General features: G+C 31.8%; 2 protein-coding genes across 2 annotated transcripts; both read left to right on the forward strand.

The window, feature by feature from the left end:
• Positions 1-9,757: 9,757 nt before the first annotated feature.
• LOC134719303 (uncharacterized) lies at positions 9,758-16,224 on the forward strand. Its single transcript, XM_063582309.1, has 4 exons — positions 9,758-9,991; positions 10,965-11,194; positions 12,536-12,761; positions 15,038-16,224. Exons 1-4 carry the CDS (start codon positions 9,778-9,780, stop codon positions 16,222-16,224), a joined length of 1,857 nt encoding a protein of 618 aa, XP_063438379.1. The 5' UTR covers positions 9,758-9,777.
• Positions 16,225-16,341: 117 nt separating this feature from the next.
• On the forward strand, positions 16,342-17,007 carry LOC134719304 (ankyrin repeat domain-containing protein 29-like). Its single transcript, XM_063582310.1, has one exon. It carries the CDS (start codon positions 16,342-16,344, stop codon positions 17,005-17,007), a length of 666 nt encoding a protein of 221 aa, XP_063438380.1.
• The last annotated feature ends 8,762 nt before the right edge of the window (positions 17,008-25,769 follow it).

Here is a 25,769-nt window from a genome sequence, read left to right on the forward strand (position 1 = left end):
TTTGAATGTCCCTTTGGTATCTTGCATCCCTCTTTTAATATAAGATACCATGACTAATGATGATAATGAACGTGATCGACCATCTCTGCAGAGTTTACTAATTAAGACAGATACATGTCCGGTATAAACAGTATGCTATTATAGGTTTGTTTAATAAATGAGAGAGATGCATTACTATTAAGTAATGTCTGATTAATATTCAATAATAAGTGCGTTTCCAAATGTCTATTTCACTACAATTAATTAAAAAGAGACAAAACCACTAGAAATCAAGAGGGAATACAACAAAGGGTGAACGTCTATATTGTTCAAGGATACACGAGCTAAGTTCCATATGTTTAAACTTCATGTTTATAGTTTATTGATACTTTTATAGAAAAAGATCGTTTACATGGCTAGATTTCCCTTTTTCTGTTTGTAAATGTCGATCACATAACTTGTGAGTGGCAATGATATAAACTGAAAATTAATCGGGAACCGTAAATAAATGATAAATCATAGGTCTTATGTCTTTCAAATTTAAATGTCGTTAAGATAATAATTAGGGTGGGAACAAAACATCATTTGATCACGTGTGCTCTTTTGTTTTATTAAAATGCAAATAGCCTTGACAAGCTTCAGTATATAATATACCAAATTCTGTATTACAATCCCTTTTTTTATATTTTCTTGATGTTTCTGAGGACACCATGATCACAGGACAATACTTACACAACAGATACTAAAATCAACATTTGTATAATTCGGTGAGTACGTTTCCATTCCTTTACAATTTGATGAACACTGATTCATTTTACGATTTGTTACAACTATCACCGACGGATAATAAACAAAATTATCCAAATATGCAGATTTCATTAACACTTGGTCATGATGAGATGTCGGAGTTTATGTTAGAAGTCCTTCATCAATATTTTTCTTTGCCTACGTCAGAGAATGTAAGACGTATGACGGCCTATTTAAAAGGGGCAGTTACTGCATGCACCAATGTTAACTGTTTGTATCAAAATAAGCTTTATTCATGTAAACATATTCAAATTGCTTTGTATCATTTTCAATACTCAGCATATGCTTGGAAAATTACATTTGTTTGTTTTTCTGTTTTTCTCATCTCTATTTATAAAGAATCATTGCAAGGTATGCATGTCAAACCGACAGTATTAACATGACTTTGATCAAACTTTCTTCACGGATCAGTCATTAACATCAAGTGTGTGAGATAAAACCTGTCTTTCAAATATATTTTGGTATTTATGTCTATATAGAAATTTTGCAATCAAAAATCGATGCTGACATAGTTGAAATTCAATGCCACATCTAAAATTTATCATTGTCTGATGAGCAATATTTGTGTTTTTTTTTGTATAATAATAAAATTTGTAGGAAAGAATTATAATATTTACCTCGCTCAAAAGTTCCAAATATCGAATATATCAACAATGCAAGCATATGGGGCTTTATGTGTGAACCAACAAACGTTTACATTGTTGACTTTCTATAAAGATACACACACGAATTTATTTTACTCAACGCATTATCCGTCATATACACAATAATTCATAAAACGCCCTTTCAAAAAATATATTCTCGATCGGCGCATTACATGTATAACTGCAAATCTGGATTTCGTGATTTTCCGTTTGTGATGGGACATTCAGTGTATGTATAAACAGTGTGATATGAATGTCTATACAGCGATATTGTAAGCGAAAAATCAAAAAATCGTCCAACGCGCTTTTCTTGAATTACCTTTATCAGGATCACCCTAAGGCAAACATTTGAAATCTGAAGTTGTATCAGCACCGAATACCCTAAGTTATACATCAGAGCGGGAAAGATAGCATACAGGTGAAGTATAAGAACGATGGCTGAAAAGTATGATGCGAAGAAATATGTACGATTGCTGCTGAATGTAGCTCAAGAAAATACGTATGTGTATATTGAGTATATTTTGAAATAAATTCATCACACACATTTAAACGTTACAAGTTGTTATTGTTTGTATCTGTTTTTGTAGGATCAATGGGAGTTGTTTCTTAATGCTATCAGTATTGAAGACTTGCTTGTTTTGATGGGTCGCTTGTCAAAATTTCACACGTTTAGATAGTCCGTAAGATAAATTCGTCTCTCACCCCATATGGAATTTACTGACCCCATATATACCGTATTAAGCCACTAGCACACTATGTGACTAATAATACTGTTCTTGCAAAACTTGGGACGAATTGGTAGGTACGAATCAGAGTTATAACGAATCATCCAGATACCGAGCTAGTGACTAAATACAATAAATATGGGGTCAGTAATTTGCATATATTGTTTTTGAATCGCTACTCGCTCTCATCCCGTATGGAGTTTAACCGACACAACTTATCACTTTACCCTCAAATGATTATTGTACAGTTTTTATTTAAATCCATGGGTTTACTGTTAACTTTTTTTAAACGTATTTGTGTTTTATTTTAGGAACAGATTCTTATAGATCGACATTTAAATTGTTAGTGTTAAATGTTTAAATCTTTCTGCACGGTGAAGGTAGGCAGATACAATTCCCTACTTTTGTTCAAACACACAATAATAAATAAATATTTGAAAAAAAACAGCTGACAAAATCACAATTAAATGTACACATGCTAAAAACAAATCAGATAAAGACAAACCATTTATACATCTTTAATTCAGAAACACGGACACATTTTAAAGTAATAAACAATACACACTTAGGATGCCATTGTCAAGTTTTCCTATTTGTTACCTGACGATAAACATGTGATGCAGATTCCTTGCGGTAAGTAGTTTCTCCTTTCTGTATAGAAGTTAAACTTGGATATATTTGATATATTTCCTCGATTGTTACTAAAAGATCCATATGTGTTACATGTACTTAGATATCCATATTTGTTACATGAACTATGTGACATTTTTCCTTCACCCCATTCTAAAAAGTTGTTATATCGGATTAATGGTGGTTTACTCTATATACTTGTGGTCCGTGTAACACTTATCAATTCAAAGTTTTAAAAAGTTTTGAAATTTTAGATTTTTGTAATTTTGATAAAAGTTTTAAAATATCAAAATTTCAAATTGTGTTAAAGTTTTGAAATTTTGAAATTTTAACCAAATTATTAAAATATCAAAATTCTAAATATCGTTTATAAATTTGATAGTTTAGAAATTTGACCAAACTTTTAAAATAATAAACCTAACGCGCAATTTTGATTATTTCACTTTTTGAAAGTTTGATTTTTTAAATGTTTGCTTAAAATATCAAAATTGAAAAGGGGCAATAAGAGGGATACCTGAAAAAGCGAAACGAAATAAAAGCGGAACGAAACGAAACAATATGAATTAAAAACATACTGATACTAAAAAGTAATTAGTTTATGTATGAAATGAAACGAACAGTTGAAAGCGGTGAAAAATTGGATGACAAAATTAATATTTCTTAAAAGAAGATAATGCATTTAAAAACCAGACGTACGGCTCTGATATTGACCATTTTACCTGCTGGTTTTTCTAGCACCCATATTTTAGGAGAAACAGGAGTAACAGTAAAAACTGAACAACTCGCAGTAGGTCAAATAGTATGATTATGTTGAGCATGTATATACATTTTCTACTAAACTCTAAGCCATAAAAAGGCCCAATACACGATGTATTATCTCTTTTGATTTCATTTTTTGTCCGTTTTGCTTTACGCCTTTTTACTTTCTGCAATCATGTTGGCTAAAGAATATATCATTTAATGTACAGAATGAAAGATCATCCGAAACGTTTTTATCTGTTCTTTGTAAGTTGTTTGCCCTAAATATTCAGCTTTAAGCGTTCCGTAAGGAGGTCGATCAAAAAAGCGCTTCATGATACTGAATGCATGGTTTAAGGTTGTGCTAGTTCACAGTGTGGGAGGTTTTTAATATAATCTTTTTAACGCTGAAATTAAGACGGTAATATGATCCAATATCAGCAAATTGGAGCCAAGATACTGTTACAAGGTATCTACAAAAACTCATCATAGATGGATAGCGGAATATAAATTTTGCCGGTTTTTGCGCCAGACGCGCGTTTCGTTTACAAAAGACTTATCATTGACACTCGAACCAAATTAAGTTAAAAAGGCAAATAAAGTAAAATAAAATTGAAAAGGCCAAATAAAGTAAACTTTTAAATCCAACGTTTAGCTCTGGTTTTGTAAAAGTTGAAACCTTTCATATCATATAAAAACGTATACCATAAACATTATTTTCACAAGCATTCATATTTATGTAATAATTACCGCTGTACTACATTAAGCACCCAACTTGCATTCATGTTTATGTAATAGTTGCCGATGTACTACATTAAGCACCCATCTATCCTGTTGTAGGTGTCGGCATTTTGCAAGTTGAAAATTGTGTTCAAACGTTTTTATCAGCGATAAATGGTAATCGTCTGGGGAACCAATATTTAGATAGTCCCTGTTTTTTACTTGATACTACTACTAGGGGTTTCGATAATGGTACATTAAAATATTCTGATCCCTAATTTGATGATATAATATTCTGTGCCAGAAGAGGACAAAAGAAAAATTATCCATGCCTTTGAGTGTTAAATTTTTAACCAGAAAAGTTGATTAATGGCGATGAAAAACTTAATAAAATTGTTAGCGCTTCGACAAAACAACCTCACCCCACTTTTAAAGTTACATGGTTGCTACCTTAAAGACAACGTTTGGACTGGTTATCATACACGTAGCTCCATTATAGGTTCTAAATTAACCACTGTTTTATTATAGTAAACAAAAGGAATAGATTTTTTTGTATTAAAGGATATTACTGTCCCGCATTTGCATTTTGTTATTTGGGTATTTATATTTGAAGTTATCGTACGACAATCGACTTTTAGCAAACTAAAAGTTCAATGTACACCCAGTCAGAATGGGGCGACAGACTCGTGCAAAGAGAAGCCACACTGTCAGCTGCATGATTGATTTTTTTTCCATTTTTGGCCGTACACCAATGTCACTCTCGAAAACCAGTACAATATTAAACGCAGAATTTGAAGTACAGAATTCACATACGGAACGCTGAAACTGAAATTTGAAATTCAAGCAAAATAAGAACGAAACAATTAAAGAGGTGTTTGACCAAAGTGAAGTTAAAACATATTTAAATCCATCTATAAGGGCAACTTTGTCCTCGGAAGTTGAATCTTACGTTTCTTCGTAATTTGTATGTAAACAACCTATTTTAAATTATCGATTTTTTGTTGTTGCCAGTGACAAATATTTCATGAATGTTCTGGAACAAATTAGCAATAAATGCAACAGGGAGAGAGTGTGCATAATGAGGACATATAAAACCTTTCAATTAGTTTAATTGAGGTCTGGAGCTGGCGTATGACAGTAACTGCTACCCTTATGTATAGTAGTCCTTTGTTATTTTATTATCATTATCATGCATGTTAATTAGTTACTTAGTTTGTTTCCTATTCTGACATAGGACTTGTATTTCCTATTGAAGTGCGTTTTACTGTTCGTAGTACTGTGTGTTTTTCATTCTTTATTGGATAGAGGTATAGGGGAGGGTTGTGATCTCACGAAACATGTTAAACCCCGCCGCATTTGTGCGCCTGTCCCAATCCAGGAGCCTCTGTCCTTCTAAGTCTTGTATGATTTTGATTTTAGTTCATTGTTATGTTTCGGAGTTTAGTATTACGTCTATAATCGCTGAACCAGTACACTTTTTTGTCTAGGGGCCAGCTGAAATACGCCTAGCACAACTTTTATTGCGACGCTATATTTAAGTATTCCTTCCGTATCATTTCTTGGAACTGAAATACATCATAAAAGGCAATTTATTATCATCATGCAATCGATAAACAAGAAAGAAAAACGTTTTAAGTTGTATGCCAGCCCACCAATGCGCTTTTTCTGGATCTACCTTCATTAGGAACGTCAAAAAGGCGATAATACTATATGGTTTACTGCGAGTTGGTAATTTTTAACTGACACTTCTAAATGTTGGGCACTGGGAACACAAAATAGCTTTGAATTATTTATCTCAAACGCTAACCTTATATAAGAGATTTAAATCAACGTAGTTGATTCCGGTTTACATAGGTTTAATAATATTTTTTTTTATAGATACCCAACCTTAAAATTTCATGATACTGTTATCCCATGTGATATCTAATATGTTTCTTAAAAAAAACCGACTTCTTCTTTTCATTATTTATTTTGTTATTAAGAATGATTTGATATATTTCATGCTATTTATTTATAACTAAGAATAGTTCTTATCAGAGCCGTGTTTACATCAGTGATTACAGGTACCCCTCTTGTCGCCCCTTTATATTTTTGATATTTTAAGCAAACATTTAAAGAATTAAACTTTCAAAAAGTGAAATAATCAAAATTGCACATTAGGTTTAGTATTTTAAAAGTTTGATCAAGTTTCTAAAATATCAAATTTATAAACGACATTTAGAATTTTGATATTTTAATAATTTGGTTAAAATTTCAAAATTTCAAAACTTTAACACAATTTGAAATTTTGATATTTTAACACTTTGATCAAAATTCCAAAAATCTAAAATTTCAAAACTTTTTAAAACTTTGAATTGATAAGTGTTACACGGACCACTTGTCCGTTATTTCAGATTTTTAATTGTAACTCGACATATCAATCCGTTATATTGGCTTAATATTCGGTTGTCTTTGGATTGCAAGTCATTATCCGGAATACTCATTATTTATTTTCAAAATAGGACCAGATACTCCACCCATATTTCAAAAATATATTATTGTGAATTGTTAAACATATTGATATTCTTATTACTAATTAGAAGCATCTCATAATGTGGTTGTCGTGTGTTGCTGTATATCATATTTGAATTTAGTCTTACATTTTATACATAAAGCAGGTTCATATTTATCTCATTTGATTTGCCTTAATTTGTCAAAACATAGACTTGTTTAGTGTAATATGAAGCAAAATGCGAATTCTGCATATTATTGAAGGCTACACGGTGGCACAAAGTTGCTAACATTTACGTTATTTGGTCTTCGGTGGAACGTTGTATTTTTGTTTGTATCACATCAAGTATCGTAGTCGCTTACGAAATTAAATGAGTCCAGAACTTTTCTAAAGGATAACAGTATTTCTATACTTTGCAATGCAATTTTATAAGCATTTTTCATTTAGAAATTTTAAATGTTACGTTACCTTTGAACATGCTCAATAAGAAATATGCTGACAGAACCCAACAACAATATTCTTTAATAGTCTGATGTTGACTTTTATGAATCTAACAAAGAGTTTCAGACGTTGGCATATTATTATTACACCTGCTGTACTATGATAAAGTGAATTTGTAAATTTCCTCAAAAAGTTTAAATCCCAGAGTAAACTACGGATTCTACAGTGAAAAACATTTCAATATTCAATCTGACAACATACGTGTTTCGCTTGAACTGAGTTTCATACCATTATTACAAAGAATCGGTGACTTTCCAATAAAATGGATCATGACATTAATGTAAGGACCGAGGAAAACTATTCGTCGTGACATTTCATTTTCAACCCATTCTAACGAACAACCGTGTATAAAAGTCACTATTAAAGTCACAATGTTTTACATATTACTAGTCATACTCCGTTAAGTGTGATACGACAACACTCTATTTTTCTGTTATATACAGACATGCTACAACCATAAAATAATACATTTTATTTAATTTGCATTATGTTACTTTTCAAAATCAGTGCTTGACATGACCATGTAACGTTACATTTATAGTGGCCAAGTTCTCCTCTACTTGCCTTGCTTATCACCAAGTGTTGTTCATCGACTTATTTTAGAGGTTCAATGTTCGTAGTCTTTAGTTTCTTGTGTACTATTTTTTGTCTGTCTGTTTCTCTTTCTCTTTTAAGCGTGGCGTTGGCAGCTTATTTTTGAACTACGAGTTGGCTGTCCCTCTAGAATCTTTCTTTTTTTGCTGTAAATAATAGTTAATTGGTACAATTATTGGTGCAGAAACTACTTACTAATGTTGTTTCGTAGTGCTCATTTTTTTGTTTTGTATTTATGTTCATAATCCTGCACGTGTAAATTACAAAAAAAACTGGCATTTTTTCCTTCAACAGTGCTCCTGCTAGTGAAACTGTCTGTATATGTTTGGCGGGAAAAACAAAGAAAGGGCGTCTTCAGGAGAAAATTCTACATGATGCACTAGGCATGTTTATTTGGCGATTCATTATTTCGGTTAGTAACATCGCTTTGGTCATCTTCGTCACTCATGGTGTACGTAAATTTTTAGAACAAGTTTTGTGTGTGAAATCTCGATGAAATAAAAAGGGCGCGTAAAACAGTATGTAATGTCCGAAAACCGAATTACTCAGTATTGCAGAATGGAAATAATAAGGAATTTTAAAACGAAAAGAAATACAAGTTAAAATTGAGAATGGAAATTGAACCACCATAGAAAAAACATCAACAGAAGGTCACCAACAGGTCTTCAATGTACTGTGGATTCAATAATATTCGTTGCATACCAATTTTCATGGGTTTCGTGGGTACTGGTGAACCACGAATTCAAATATCCAACGAATAGCATATGTTGAATATGCTTTGTATACAGTGTTTCATAAAACCACGAAGTCAAACATCCACGAACATGCAAGTTTTCAGCAACCCGCGAAAATTGATATCCACGAAAATAAATGAATCCACAGTAACCAGAAACTTCCGCACCCGGAGGCGTCCTTCAGCTGGCCCCTAAACAAACATATACTAGTTCAGTGATAATGAACGCCATACTAATTTCCAAATTGTACACAAGAAACTAAAATTAGAATAATACAAGACTCACAAAGACCAGAGGCTTCTGACTTGAATTGGAACAGGCGCAAAAAATTATTGCGGCGGGTTTAAACATGTTTATGAGATCTTAACCCTCCTCCTTTACCTCTAGCCAATGAAGAAAAGTAACGCATAACAATACGTACATTTAAAATTCAATTCAAGAGAAGTCCGAGTCTGATGTCAGAAGATGAAACCAAAGAAAATAAACAAAATGACAATTATACATAAAAAAACCAACAGACTACTAGCAGTAAACTGGCATGCCAGCTCCAGACTTCAATTAAACTGACTGAAAGATTATGATTTCATCATATGAATATCAGACACACTCCTTCCCGTTAGGGATTTAGTATCATACCACCATAACATATATGAGAAGAACATAACCTGTGTCATGCCAACAGTTGGTCTTTGAAAGTTTTTTGGGGCTTTATATGCGGGACAACACCATATTCGTCATGAAGAATTTTTTAACTTCTTTTCCATTGGTAATAATGAAGCACCTACTTATACCTATGAATAAAAACAGTAATTCCAACAAACTGTTTTAGTCTATTATCTAAATAAACTCTTCATAGATACCAGCATTACATTTTGTAATCCCGCTTAACGCGCGTTTTTAAACACATTTCCCACTCATCGGTTTCACCAGTCTGTGGTTTCTATTTATGAAACAATGTCAATAAAGCCTTGTTTGACTTTTTAATATACATTCACCAATTACCCATATGTGTTAAGTATTCTGGTCGTCAAATCATAGACACGGATAAAACAATCTCTAGTTTATGAAAGGTTTTAACTTAAATAATTAAAATCTAGATATATCTTTTTTTTGTAAAGGGACATCTTTATTTTTTCAGGTATACATAGCCCATTCAGTAATAATTGTCATGATGATATAGGTTTCTCTTTGCCATACGACAACTTTCTGAAGCCATGGCACCCCTTTCTGAAGAAGAAGAAAAGTATGTCCGCCTAGCCTTGTTATTGAAAGGAGTGACACCTAGAGCAGTCCGTACTTATTTTGACAGAGAATTTCCACCTACGTATCTACCATCAACGCTGAATACAAACTACAACACTCTTTGGGACTTGAAATTAAAAAGAATCATTAATCAGACTCAATGGAATCTTTTGATTCCAAGAAATGGTACGTCTTTATGTTACGATAGACATTTAAATTTAGATTTCATAAACATGAAATTCAAAATTGGTGTTGTTCTTGCTAAGGCTAAAACAAACAAAACATTTGAATAGTGGTTGACTTCTTAAATAATTTTCTTCTTACAACTTCGTGTTTACAAGCCGTATGTGTTGATTAATTTTAATCATTCCTCTCTTGTCTAGATATAAAAGGTAAAACATTGTGTATATGTTGCAATCATATAAAAGGAATATTATACCGTCAGGGGTTTTACTTAAAGTAACTGTTCAAAGGGACGTCTATCCCTCTTTTCGTTTGTTTGTCCGTCCTCTTGTCTTTTCCTGAGAGTCGTTTTAGCGCATGTTTATGATACTTAGGAGATATTGGTAAATCAATGTCAATCGAATATTTCTTAACACAAGTTATACCTCATGTAAATATTGTTGCATTTCATAGTTTGGACAATAATTTTGTCTATTCTGACAAACTGTTGGTTCATTAGAAAAAAGTTGAAATCAATTAGCTGGTACATGTACTTTAGCCATACCTTTTCGCATTTTTTTTTCAAAAATTTTTAAAGGAATACAAAGCATTTGTATTTGTTATTAACCTGATCGTCAAATGACGTTTGTAAAATCCCAAATCTTTAACCTAACATACAGATGACATACATTGCACGTTTAAAATAGCCGGAACATTCGTTTGTCATCAGGATTTTAAAAAAGATGACAAAAACTAAGAGCACACATATTGTATTAACGCTAAAGTACACAGGAATTAAATACATGATGATGTCTTATAACAATAGTTATCAAAGGTACCTGGATTATAATTTGGAACATCAGACGCGCGTTTCGTCTACGCTCATTATAAAGCCGTACAAGTACAAGGTTGTAGAGCATTGAGGATAAAATACGACCGACCAATATAAATGCTTGCACACTATAAGTAATATACCTTTCTTGTTTTTGATGTACAGGGATTCCGGATTCTAAAACATTCGATGTAACGTTGATGATCTGTTTAATCAGAAACTTGACAACTATCAATCCACCAATCAATGGATTTGACAGTCTACCACTACCAGGGGAGACAACTCCAGGATCTGATTTAGCCAGGATAAAATATAATAGGAATAAACTAGCTCATCATGATAATAATACAATAGACACTGCCTATTTCTATACGGTATGGACAGATATATCAAATGTAAGTTCCAATGCTACACTGATCAACATTAACAAGATAACATTGATGTTTCTACTTTAATTTCCAGAGACGTGATACGATCAATTTTGGAGTTATAAGCACTAACATGTCAATTTCTTGAAAATTCTTCCTTTATGTAACTCTTATACTCCAAAAAATAAAAACGGTAAACAAATTTGACGTACTTTACAACGATCAGTAGATAAATGTCTATCTATGTTTACAAGTTGCTGTAATAACGCTATATTTCACAATTTTGGATTAATAAGTTTTGTGTTAATCATAACAAATAAAGGCAGCAGTAGTATACCGCTGTTCAAAAGATATGAATTGATTGACAGAAAACAAATCCGGATCACAAAATTAAATAGTGGGAATATTATCAACTAAATCAATGTGTGAGAGGACAACAACGGAACAACAGAATCACTTAAGTGCAATAAAACAAACGCCATTAATTATGACGTCGTCACAGCATGCGTAAGGCTGTTCTTATTGATGGTTTAAATGTTGGTTATGTAATATAGTGTTATTTATTTATATTTTTATTGTCAACCTGTCACGTAGGGTTGCTATTTAGACACTTTTTTTTAACATTACCGTTAGCTATTGCTAGCCATTAAATGCAGGTTCAACTCAAAATTGTTTTTTTTAAATGTCCTGTATAAAGTTTGGTATATTGGCGTTTGTGTTTGTTGCACTTTAATGTTTTTGTTGTTCCGTTGTTTTTTCTCTTATATTTGATATGTTTCCTCCGGTTTTTGTTTGTAACCGATTTGTTTAATCTATATCGATGTATTACTCTTGTCCATCGATAAAGTACAGATGTTTTCTTTAATATTAACATTATTCTTGAAAAGGCCCTTTTTTATCTTGGAAATATCAACTTTTATTTTGGAAAGATGAATTTTAATCTTAGAAATATTTACATGAACTAATATCAAATTTGATATCGCAAATTTTAACTTAGATTTTGAAATTGGTAACTTTATTCTTGAACTATCAGCATTGATCATGCAAATAATAACTTGAATTATAATTATGTCAAAATGTAAGACAAGGCCTAACGATATTCTGAAATGTCGACTAGAATGGAGCGGATGATATTTAAAATAACTAATAACGTACATGTATATTGATATTAACATAACAACATATTGATTGACAGATGACTAGTCATTTTAATTTCCAAGCAAGACTTAACTAGATGTATTATAATTGGTTATCGTGATAAAAGTTCGTAGGCATGCTAAAACAACAAATGTTTATTAATAAATAATTCAGAATATTACATTGATTTATATATACATTGATTTATTCCAGAAATGATTTCATTTCCAGGCTGTAGGTCGATTGGGAGGTCAAACCATGTACCAAGAGTGTCAAGAGTTAAAACTGAAAATCTTAGACCAGTCTAATCAGGATATTATGTTGGAAATCAAGCAATCAGTTGGAGAGATAAAAGAACTGAAACAAACAACATACAACTTGAGGAAGAAACAGTCAAAAGTGACAGGAGAGCTCAGAAAGTTACAATCTTTGCATGGTACATTAAAGACTTCCCACAGTATATTAAAGACTTCCAATAGTACATTAAAGACTTCCTTCAGGTTTTTACGGGCTGAACAAGTAATAATCAGAAAAAGTTTAAAAAAACAAATACCACCAAACATAAGAGGTACATACTGATTATTGATAGAGTTGAAATAGAACATTTTTCATTTTCCAAGTTCTCATAAAGTTTAAAATGTTTTATCCTACATTGATCTGTTGAAAAAAAAATTTCAAATCTATCTTCTTTTTTTAACCACAAAATAATATGTATTCATCAAATCTTGCTTGTTACAAATGTGACCAAAAGTCCAAGCGTCTCTTTATTCACCCAGTTACACTCCACTGATTATCCAGGAAAATGAACAGCTCATCTAACTTATTAACTGATAAAAAATAATATACATCTATCTTATGAATTTAACAGTCTATGTCGAAGTGGGTAATGTAGAAATAAGACTGCTTAAAATGATTTTTATTTCTTTAAACATTTTTATTGTAGTTGTTTCCCTATTTGTTTAAAACGATGATAAAATAATTAAGACTACTCAACACCAGGTAGTCAAATATATTCCTTCGAATAAAAGAAAGTTACATAGCATCAATGAAAACTACGGAAACGTATTAGGACCATCCTGTTTAACATTTTGTTTTTCAAATTGTCGACTTTAATCGTGGAAGTATCAACCTTAATCTTTGAATTTCGTACTTTAATTTTGGAATTTCGAATTTTAATCTTAGAATTTTAAAATGTAATGTTCGAATTATCAACATTGGAATTGGAATTATCAGCTTTAAACTTTCCGACCCTTATATATATACATTTTAGCTAAAATAGAGTACATTTTGCGTTTGACGATACCATTTGTAATATAATAATGTCCTGTAATAAGTCAATAAAATGACAGTTGTTATCTTAAGGTTCGTTTCTGTGTTTATTACATATTGTCGTTTGTTTTTTGTTCACTCTAGTGTTTCTTTTTCTTCGTTGCTTTCATTTTATAACTGATGGTTTTTTACTCGATATTAGTTTGTAACCTAAATTTATTTTTGTTTCAATCGATTTATAAATTTATGTAAAGTAAAGAAATGATTGATGGTTAACTAGGGAAATATATGACTGTTTTTCCAATGACATATTTTCAAGGGATATTTTCGATATACAATATATATAATAGTCTACATTGAAAACAACGTTCAAACCTGTGATGACGTTAGCTAAAAACAGCCATTTGTATACGTGTGCATGTTACAAATTTCGTTGTAGATAAACTCATCATAGATACCAGGACTAAATCTTATATATATATACGCCAGACGCGTGTTTCGTCTACAAAAGACTCATCAGTGACGCTAGAATCCAAATAAGTTTAAAAAAAAGCCCAAAAAAGTACGAAATTGAAGAGCATTGAGATCCAAAATTTAGAGGGGTCTAAATACAGCACAAGCAACGTTTTTTAAAACCAAAAGAGTAAAAAAATATATTTTAACAAAACTCATTTGACTAACAGGTCGAACAACTGATGTTCTAAAACCATGCTGACTGCCATGGACGATTGCCAAATAAATTGATCACAAGATCTAAGATAAATATATATATATCATAATAATAATCAGATAAAAATGTCGGTATTCACCTCAGAAGCTTACACAATCTTTAAATAGCCTTATTCAGAAGGGATATAGTTACGATACTGTTGTCTGATCATTATAGATTGCATAGTTTGGCTTACATATTGATTCACTTACAGAGTCTTTCCATCGGAGCTAAACAAATTTATACTTAAACCAGTTATTGTCCTTACATTGGTTATGTTTTTCCGTTCTTGTTATGATTGTATGATACTAAATCCCTAACGGGAGCTTCTGTGGTATAATTTGGAGTTTAGTATGGCATTCATTATCACTGAACTAGTATATAAATTTGTTTCGGGGCCAGCGGACGAGCGACTGCGTGTGCATGGATTGAAGATCTATCTGCTGTTGTCTGTTCTATGGTCGAGTTGTTGTCTTTCTGACACATTCCTCATATCCATTCTGAATTTAAGATGTGATATGGTCGCCCTTATACAATAATCCACCAAAGAACAATTACATAAACAATTGCAGGGCACCATTAACCTTCAGTAATGAGTAAAACAGATGATGTAAAAAAAAAGGTAGAATATATCCTCAGATGACACAATGTGACACAGTTCATCTTCTATTTTCTGCCTCTTATGAATAAAAATTTATATCTCATATACATAGTGAAATTATAAAACTTTAATTAGTTACAAATTAATTTTACAGATCAATTTCTAAAACAAATAGCAGACTGGAAAAAGAAGGATACTATGTTTGTGTCTACGAGAGCCAGTGATTATGTCATGGAATGTTTACAGGACAACAGTTGTGTAACTTTAACTGCCCCATCAGGAGCAGGGAAATCTTTTATTGCAAGACACACAGCGCTAACTCTACAGAAAGCAGGATACAAAATAGTTCCCGTGATACAACCGGATGATATTAGAAATTATTATAAACCTGGTGAACAGACAGTTTTCATTGTAGATGACATTTGTGGAAATTTCACTGCCAACCAACAACAGATTGATACCTGGAAACAACTGTTACCTGTAGTTGACACAATTATTGCAGATACATGTTGTAAGATTCTTGTATCATGTAGGTTACAAGTATATAAGGATGATAAGTTTAATACTTTATTACCTTTTAAATTTTGTGAATGTAACTTGATATCAGATAAACTATGCCTTACATCTAAAGAAAAAAATAGTATAGCAAGTAAATATATTGGTTCAGGATTAGCCGATCTTGATGAGGTATCAGAACATAGTGATTTTTTTCCTCTTTTGTGCTCTTTATATAATGAGGAAAAACATGGAAATGTGAACACTTTTATCAAAAATCCATATATTTTCTATGAAAATGAAATAGACAGTTTAAGTAGGCAAGGTGATGAGGGGAAATCTAAAAAATGCAGTCTAGCTTTATTAGTTATTTTCAATAATCACCTGAGAGAGAAATGGTTCAAGGGTAGAATTACAAACGATCAAACAAATATCATAAAAGACACATGTGAGGCTTGTGGTATCAACAGCATTCCAAAGGCAAATCTAAAGACAGAACTTGACACTCTAGTTGGAACATTTATCTCTAAACAGGATGGTATTTACAGAACAATACATGATAAATTGTTTGACATCCTTGCCTATTACTTTGGTCCGAAAATCATAGAATGTTTAATAGAACATGGTGATAGTGAGTTAGTACATCAACGTTTTATTTGGCAGAAATCACCAGATGACGAGAACAGTAACATAGACTTCATTATTGAAATACCAGATGATCATTTAGAATTATATTTAGAAAGGTTTATCAAGGACTGGTTAGCAGGAAAGGTTGCAGTTGTGTTCAGTAACAATAATATGAAAATATCATCATTCAGACAACAGTTAATACAGTACTTACAGTAACTTGATAAATTAAAGCAGGTTAAATTAGCTAATACAAAGGATACAGTGGAACCAAAGGAGAGCTGTGCTTCTGGTACTACTCCACTGGTATATATTTGTTATGATGGTTATACTGACATGGTCCAGTGGATGTTACATAATGATGTGGATGTGGATCAATGTAGAGATACTGGGGCAAGTGGACTGTTCATGGCAAGTCAGGAAGGGCATACCGATATAGTAACGTTACTGTTAGAGAGGAATCATGATGTAAATGTATGTACCAATGATAACTGTAGTCCTCTGTTACAAGCAAGTCAAAACGGACATACTGATATAGTAAAGTTACTGTTAGAGAGAAATCCTGATATTAATTTATGTGACAAGGATGGTAAAAGTCCTCTGTTAAAGGCAAGTACATATGGACATACTGATATAGTAAATTTATTGTTAAAGAGAAATCCTGATGTTAATCTATATAACAAGAATGGCTTTAGTCCTCTGATAAAGGCAAGTCTGAATGGACATACTGACATAGTAAGATTACTACTAGAGAGGAATTCTTATCCATGTGACAATACACCACTGGGTACTTCATGTGTCAATAACAACATCAGTATCAGTAACAGTCCGAGTCTTGTCCAGTCATTAATGAAACATAAACCAGACGTTAATGCCCAGACATATGATGGAGGTAATGCTTTATATTTCAGTGCATTTCATGGAAACCTAAAGATAACAAAGTTACTGTTGGAGAACGATGCTGACTGTGATATATGTACGTACAGTTTCAAACCGATTTAATTAAAGACAATCCGATTGGAACATTAAAGCAATTACAACAGGGCTGTTTTGAATACCTTATAAAAAATGCATTGTCATATGTAGCAAATTATGTCCGTAAACAGTCAGTAGATTATGTTTTTGATATGGAGGCTGATTGTTCTCCATTACACATTGCCTGTTTTATGGGAAGAATAGATATAGTGGGTTGCCTTCTTGACAACAATGCTAACATCAACTTGACCAAAAAAGATGGAATAACACCCTTGTTTTATGCGTGTGAAGTAGGACATGATGATATTGTTCAGTTATTGTTACATAAAGGAGCAGACTCACACATATCTAGACTAGATGGAAAACTCCCTTTAGGCATTGCAATAGATAATGAACATACATCTATAGTATCCATCTTGACAGAACACAAGAAAAGAGCAGATCAACTTCCTGTTTGAATTGTTTTCTTTGACATTGGAAAAGTTGGTTTTCTAATAATCTCGTTGTTTGATGTTTTGTTTGTTATTTACCGCGATTCGTTCACATACGTATGTTTCTGTTTAACATCTCATGATATACATTCTATTAGGTCTGTCTCTGTTTGAAATCTACTGTTATTCATAATGTAACTTATGGCTCTGTTTGATATATACTGCTATTCATTTAATTATATTGGTTTCTGTTAAATATCTACTACAATTCATCACATTCCACCTGTCATGTATCTACTTATCTGTTTGATATATACTGCTATTCATCCCATTACTTCTGTCTCTTTTTGATATCTGCTGCAATTCATCCCATTACTTATGTTTGTGTTCAATATCTATTGCTATTCATTCAAACACATTACTGGTACTTCTGTTTATTTCTAATGCAAGTAGATGTACAATACACATACCCAATAACTTCACCTAACATTACTTTGTTCTGTATTTTCACATAAAAACTTTTAACAGTTTAAGTGTTATGTTGATATTCATGTTACATGTTGTATTCTGATTATTGTAGTTTTGCCTTTCATTTTTGAATATGTGCTTTGTCTAAGTGCCTATATGTTTTCCTTATTGACATGTTTGTTTGTCTTTAAAGTGATTTATATCAAAACACAGAGTTGACTGCTGTACCCCAATTTTTGACTTTTTTTTTATCTACTACTGTTCCCCACATGTAATTGTTAAGACAGTGGACCTATTTTGTGACTGTCATACAAATCAGAAGACTGTTTCTGTATTTTTCATTTTCAAAATTCCATATGTGTACTGAATATATTTAGACAAAAATGACACTGTACACTATATTTTTGTGTGTGATTTGAATGCTATTTCATTTGCTGTGTTGCTGTATTTTTGTTTTTCTGATTTGTAGATTTTTGTATCATAATACGCCTGTAAATTAGGATTCTACAATTTATTGTACATTAAAGTCATACAATTAGATACAAGTAACTCAATGTTAAGCAGCAATCAAACACAAGTGTGACTAAAACATAGAAATATCTAAGTTTTAAGAAGAAATAAAAAATGGTGTATACCTATAAATTGATGTATTCATTAAAATATGAAAGAAGAAAATGTGGTATGATTGCCAATGAGGTAAGTTCCCAAAAAAGACTAAAATGACACAGTTATTAACAACTTAAGGTCACCATACGGCGTCCAACAATGAGCAAAGCCCACACTGCATAGTCAGCAATAAAAGTAATGACAATGTTAAACAATTTAATCGAGAAAACTACCGACCTTATTTGTGTAATTTTTTTAGCAAAAAACAATCGACAACCACTGCGTTACAGGCTCCTGACTTCGGACAGGCACATAAATATATAATGTGGCGGGATTAAACATGTCAGAGGGGTCCCCCCTTTACCTTGTAATTTGGTATACAATTTTTATTTATTTTATTTATACCCAAGCTATTGTTTAAAAAAAAAACGATAATAACTTCAGGCAGGTGTACTTTCAAGTATTCCTCAATTCCTTTGTGATAATAACATTGAAAAATAAATACCCTCAAATCTTATGTAAAATTATTTTTCTGCATATGTATACCATTTCCGTGAAGCGTTATTCCTTTGCATTAAAACCATTTCCACTACGTTTGGTGTGCATGTGTTCTACTGTGAATTTATTATTATTCGTTGGATACCAATTTACGTGGATTTTGTAGAGAAAGATGAACACTGGTGAACCAAGAAATTAAATGTTTAACTATTGACAAATTTTCCAAAGTTTTGTAAAGACTTCGGCAAAAGCACGAAATTAAATGCCCACGAACATCCAAGTTTTCCTTCATCCACGAAAATGAATAAATCCACAGTAATTATTATATAGAATTGTCATATTATCAAAATTAATGTAAACTTTATAGGTTAAAATTAAATTACTTTTATATTTTTCAAACAATCAATTATAAACATTGTGATCAATAACAATTCAATGGCGTCTGAAAGTTTAATATTATAAAGAGATATGTAATTATCAATTGAAGTGAATATTCATATATTGATTGTTACTATTTTGTAAAGGTATAAATGAAATGGTGTATGAATTGTAATTCAGATTAGATTTGTGTGAACAATTTTTAGCAGCAATATAATCAGAATAAAGATATTTAGTGTTTGTTTTTGTTAACTTCTTTTAATGTATTAATGTGTTTGTTACTTTAAAAAAGACGATGTAATTTGATTGCAAAATAAAGACAACAGTATGTATACAGCTGTTCTAAAGTAACAAATTGATTGAGATAAAACAAATCTGGGTTACTAACTAAAACAAAGAGCAAACCACGAAACAACAGAAACAATAAAGTTAATCAAATATAACAAATGACACACAAAGAAACGAATAATTAGATATCAACTGCCATTTTCCTGAGTTGGAACAGGATATTTTAAAAACAAAATGGTTGGTTTTACCTGGTTTTGTAGCTTGCCAAACCTTGCTTAAATGACAAATAACCTACATAATCCTAATGGCATACATGTGCAGTCGTTGAGAAAGAAGATACTGTTATCCTATCAATTTCAGATCTTTCATAAATATCCATCCTTCTCTAAGCAATAATTATAACATTTGGAGTTAATTTGTTCAACCTGATTCTTCTCGATTTCTGAATTTTCCCATGAAAAACAATGTATGTTTAAAACTATAGGTACATGTTATCGTCAACAATGAGCAAAAACAAATGCATTGAATAACTTGTTAAAGGTTCCGGCATTAAAGGAGAAAACAAATAACACAAACATTTATTAAAAGAATGGTTTCGTGTAGTGTAATCCATGTGTTGATTAAGAAATAGTTTATGGAGGCCATATATTTGTTGGAAATTTACACATGGTCTTGGCCTTGATAATCGAAATCTATTCTGAGCGATAGCATTTCTTTATCAATCAGAAGGGTTACATTATTCTGTATCAATAGAGACATGCTCCTGGAAAGATTAAATAAGAGGGTGTGCTGATTCTGTATCAATAGAGATATTCTACTGTATAAAGGGTTTCTAACCAGATTTAAACAGTCCTTAAAATATCTTGGATACGACAGTTCTAAGTACTCTGGTCATAGTTTCCGTAGAGGTGTAATACCACCAAATCATAGTACGTCGCATCCGGTTGCATACGAACATAGGGTAAACAAAATATATATATGCATAGTGATCACATTGCAATCTGTGGTAATCTTACATTCATTGTAGGGGTGGTTAAGGCAAAAAGTGCTAGTTTAAACTGTTAAAGGTTCGGGGCATATACACGTTGACAATAATCACCACAACCCTATAGTGTGGCCTTTGAGAAAAATGTAATGCATATGAACTTTCCATTCTAGGATATAATTATTTTGAAAACTTCACTTAAAAAGTGGTATGGTTTTAGCCGTAAAAGATATTTACAGAAATGTAACCCATATTTTGCGAAAAACAAACCTTAAAAATTTAGCTAAAACTGGTTTATCTTACTGGTGTTAATGGCATTTTACTCAAGAATGAAGTTTTATAAATAGTTTATGAATATTAAGAAATACTAGTATGATGTGCATTTTTCGGTCACCGCAACCTAAAACAAATATTAGCTAGGAATGCAAAAATATTTCAAACAGACATTCAATTGTGTGTTCTTTTCTTAAAAAGCACTAAATATTACATATTGCCAGAATCAGCAGAATAACTTTGGAAATAGAGGCATTAGGGTACAAATAATAGAGAACAGAGAACATAAAATTGAGAAAGGAAATTGTGAATATGTCAAAGCGACAACCACCCGACCATAGAGCAAACAACAGCCGAAGGCAACCAATGAGCCAGAGAACATGCCTACTCTCTGGGTCATTAACCAAATAATTTAACCTGAAAATGCTATGTTTTATGATTTTTAAGTGTGTTTGTTATATAGAAAACAATGATCCTTACATTGAATTATGCATGGGATGCAACAATCAGATATAAGCAGTCAATTCTATTAACTTTTAGTTAATTGATACATCAGACTGGTATCTGCATACATACAACTATGGCAAATATGGCGTTGTTTTAACACTTCTAGTTCATAAGATTATTTGATTATTAGATGGTTATAACGGATACTGTTGTGAAAATAGTACTAAACTGACAGAAATAGTGAATTTTTATTGAAGAATAGGCATAAAGTAGGATGTGGAATGGATACAGAGTCAGAATTGGATATTTAATCCTGAATGTTGGAATTATGGACTACTAAACAATCCATTTACTACAACACACCCTCTATATCGCGGTACCGTGTCTGAATTTAAATATACAATTATGTTTAAGCATTATTTTAGCCTGGCTATTTAGTATTGGTTTTGTCATCTGATAAAATCATGATGATTATAAGAATAATAAGATGAACAGTTTTTTTCTGTTTTCAAAATCTTTCAGTTTGAACCATGCACAAACAGTAAGTTAACAATAATTAAAATCATGTTCTCAAATTCTTCAAACAACTGTAGCTGAGAAGAGTGTATAATAGAATAACGAATGATACAAAGCGGAAAGTCAAACTCATAAATTAAACCGACAACACAATGGCAAAAGAAAAAGACAAACAGACAAATAACAGTACACAATAAAGGCATCAGTAATATACCGCTGTTCAAAACTCATACATCCATGGACAAAAAACAAAATCGGGGTAACAAACTAAAACTGAGGGAAACGCATTAAATATAATAAATAAACAACTATAGGTCGCCGTATAACCTTCAACATTGAACAATTTACATATCGAAAAGAAAATGAACGAAAATCAAATATGTCACTCCGAAAACAAACACATTAACCACGGAGTTAAACATGTAAGAGGGATTTCAACCTTCCCATAAACTGGGTTACAGTTTTAACAGTACAAAATAAGAGCGAACTTAAAAAACAAATGAAAAGGCTTATCTCATTGCAAGGATACACATAGAAATACATTTAACAAAAAAAGAGTGGGCGTGGTCATGTGTATCCCAATAACAAAAAGACACTATACAAATATAAAAATACTCACAGTTACTGACATCTTGTTCAAAGCATAAGCAATAACTTTGGATCTGTGGGTATTTTCATTGTTCGTACATCAATTTACATCTTTTAATACCTTTTAACCAATCACGACGTTTGAGTGTTCGCTTTTAAAAATATATAAACCAGAGTGCATTAGTTATACCTAACGACAGAAAGGCATTTGTAGTAATACATCGTTTTTAATCTAAACCAAAGTTTCGAATAAATGTGTTATGATTTGTATTTATCAGATGGTCCAGGAACTCGATTATTAAATGAAGTTGATGTCCCAATCATGGATAGTAACAGATGCAAATATTACCTTGGCAACGTTATTTACGGAAGTAACATTTGTGCTGGATATAATCAAGGTGGCAGAGACGCTTGCCAGGTAATATGTTTACTATGCTCAACATCGTTTGTAACGTCTATTTTAATTGGACAACGTCACGTATGTTCATGGCATCGATTTACATGTGTAGTCGGAACTTAAGCGTAAGCGCAGACGATGTATGACATCTTGTCAATGTTTGTTTTAACGGTCAACTTGTTTTTTATCAGTTTAATTTAAATGGAGAAAACAATAGAGCTCAATATGAATTGAATATTAGCCACTTAGAAAATTGATTACCTATCATATTAAATGAGGTAACGCTTATATAATTGTCAATGAGATAATAAGGAGACAACAATATTGTATTTTAGCTCCGACGGTATCAATTGGTGATTTGATGGTCGCAAATTAAGTTTACTGTCGACGGGTTAGCGGAGTTAAAAAAATGGGTATTTGCGACCATCAAATCACCAATTGATGCCGTCGGAACTTTAAATACAATACAGTTATCTCCTAAATGAGATGTTGAAGTAACAACGTGAAGGTAAAGGTACAATGTGTAGGTGATTTTGTAATCTCGTTACACATAGTTGAAGTTGTTATCTCGCTACATGTAGGTGCTTGAAGTTATTAAATCGTTTTTTTTTTTTGGTTTAACTTTAATGAATTAGCTACAAAATAGCAGACAACATATTTCTGATTGCTATAAACCTCTTCATAGACACCAGAAATGAAATCTCTATTTTCGACAGACGCGAGTTTCGTCTACAAAAGATTCATCAGATTAAAAAATGTTGAAAAGGCAAAAGAAAGTTTGAAGTTGAAGAGTATTTATTTGCCGTTTTGTCGCATACAGCTAAGATAATCTATCTGAAGAAAAAAAGCCTAATTATTTCAAAATTCATTGCTATGACTTTTTACATAACTAAAGAGAAAAAGGGACACTAATCGGCATTATCATTAGATTGCTGTATTTGATATAGTGGCAACGTAAGTTTTCTTTTGTAGTGTCTAACGACAACCTTTGTATGGTCAAATGACCAACAGTACTGCAACAGGTATGTTCTACTTACTTCCAAAAAGCAAGACTCTGAAAGTTAAGTTGGTGAAGTCAGTGGTTGTCGTTTGTTGACGTGTTACAATTTTTTTGTTGTTCAGGTTCAAGCATAGGTTACATTAGCTGTATTTGTCACACCTTTTCGGAATTTTGATCGTCAATGCTCGTCAACATTGTACTTTTTGGGCTTTATAAATATTTTGATATAAGTGTCACTAATGAGTCTTATGTAGACAAAACGCACGTCTGGCGTACAAAATTATAATCCTGGTACCTTTGATAACTATTGTGCATAGATAAGGCCTTTAGTTTTTCGGTGCGATATGCGGTATGGACTTTGCTTATCGCGGAAGTCCGTATGGTGACAAATAGTTTTTAATATCTGTGCCATTGGGTCTGGGGTGGTATCAGGTATTCAGAACGGGTAAGTAGAACCTGATCCACATGTGGCATCCGTCGTGTTTCTCACAAATGATGCACTATGGACTTTTAGTATATATTTTGGGTATTGTCATTGCTTATCATCTTGATAACGAGTTATAGTATTCTTTTATTTTTCTTTATGAATTTACGTGTCGATGTTTAGTATATTGTTGGTGATTTTTATTTAACTTGCTCTGTATTCATACATCCTGTTATTTCGTTTTTCTGCTTTAGTAAATTATCATCCTAATAACGTGTTAAAGTATTCTTTTATTTGTTTTTATGAATATTACTTTAACTGTTTAGTTTACATTTGGGGATAGCCATTTGACGTGGCTCTCTACTTGTACATCTCTTTTTTGTAATGATGAGCTAGTTTTTTTCTTGTCGTTTGTTTTTGGTAATGTGTTCTTTTTCTATAAGCGTTATGTTTGTTTCTTTGTTAGATATTTGTTTGTTTTTAAAATGACTAAATGTTAAATACAATGTTGACTGCTGCATCCCTATTCTACAATTTTTGTCTATTGTGTCTATTTGTTTGTTTTTTTACGCATCGTTTTCTATATAATGGAATTATATGGGACTATCATACAAATAAGAGGTTTATCTAATTAAAAAATCTGATGTTCATACTTTGGACGCAAATCTTTGCTCCTTTATTTTATAATTCACTAAACAATTATGAAGCTTAGAAATGGAAAAATATTAAATACTAAACTTGTTCAAAGGGTATACTACTGTTGCCTTTTTTTATTAGTCTATATGAATATTACTTTTACTGTCTAGTCTACATTTAGGATATCCATTTGACGTGGCTCTGTACTTGTACATCTCTTTTTTTGTGTTGATGTGCTAGTTTGTTTTCTTGTCGTTTTTTTGTTTGTTATGTGTTCTTTTTCTATAAGCCTTATGTTCGTTTTTTTTTGTTACATATTTGTTTGTTTTTAAAGTGTCTAATGTTAAATACATTTTTGACTGCTGCATCCCTATTCTATCATGTTTGCCTATTGTCTATTTTTTTACACATCGTTTTCTATATAATGGAATTGTATGGAACTATCATACAAATGAGAGGTTTATCTAATTATAAAAACAGTTGTTATCCACAATTTTCTACATACGAAAATGCCTGCACCAGGTCAGGAATATGGCATTGTTATTCTATTCGTCTGGTGTGTTTGAATATTGAATTCGCCATTTGATTACGAACTTCTGTTTCAGGAATTCAGTATGTTTTGTTATTTTACCCCTTTTCTTTATATGAGTACACATTAATATGAGTTACGTTCCAAAATATTTATCATTGATAATAAGGTCAATTATATCTAGACTATATCATTTATTTGTGTCCACACTATGTACATAGATAAGACAGATCATTTATATTAAAGTCAAAATGTTAATCCACACTGAACAACTCTGTAATAACAGAATAGATGGAGTAAGTGGAGAGTTGTCTCATTGGCAATT

Source organism: Mytilus trossulus, chromosome 5 (genome assembly GCF_036588685.1).
Source record: "Mytilus trossulus isolate FHL-02 chromosome 5, PNRI_Mtr1.1.1.hap1, whole genome shotgun sequence".
Classification (NCBI taxonomy): Eukaryota; Metazoa; Mollusca; class Bivalvia; order Mytilida; family Mytilidae; genus Mytilus; species Mytilus trossulus.

Coding starts and splice junctions, on each gene's coding strand:
- LOC134719303 (XM_063582309.1), top strand. CDS start 9,778: ATGGCACCCCTTTCTGAAGAAGAAGAAAAGTATGTCCGCCTAGCCTTG. Junction 9,992..10,964: donor TCTTTTGATTCCAAGAAATG/GTACGTCTTTAT, acceptor TTTGATGTACAG/GGATTCCGGATTCTAAAACA. Junction 12,762..15,037: donor TACATTAAAGACTTCCCACA/GTATATTAAAGA, acceptor TTAATTTTACAG/ATCAATTTCTAAAACAAATA.
- LOC134719304 (XM_063582310.1), top strand. CDS start 16,342: ATGGTCCAGTGGATGTTACATAATGATGTGGATGTGGATCAATGTAGA.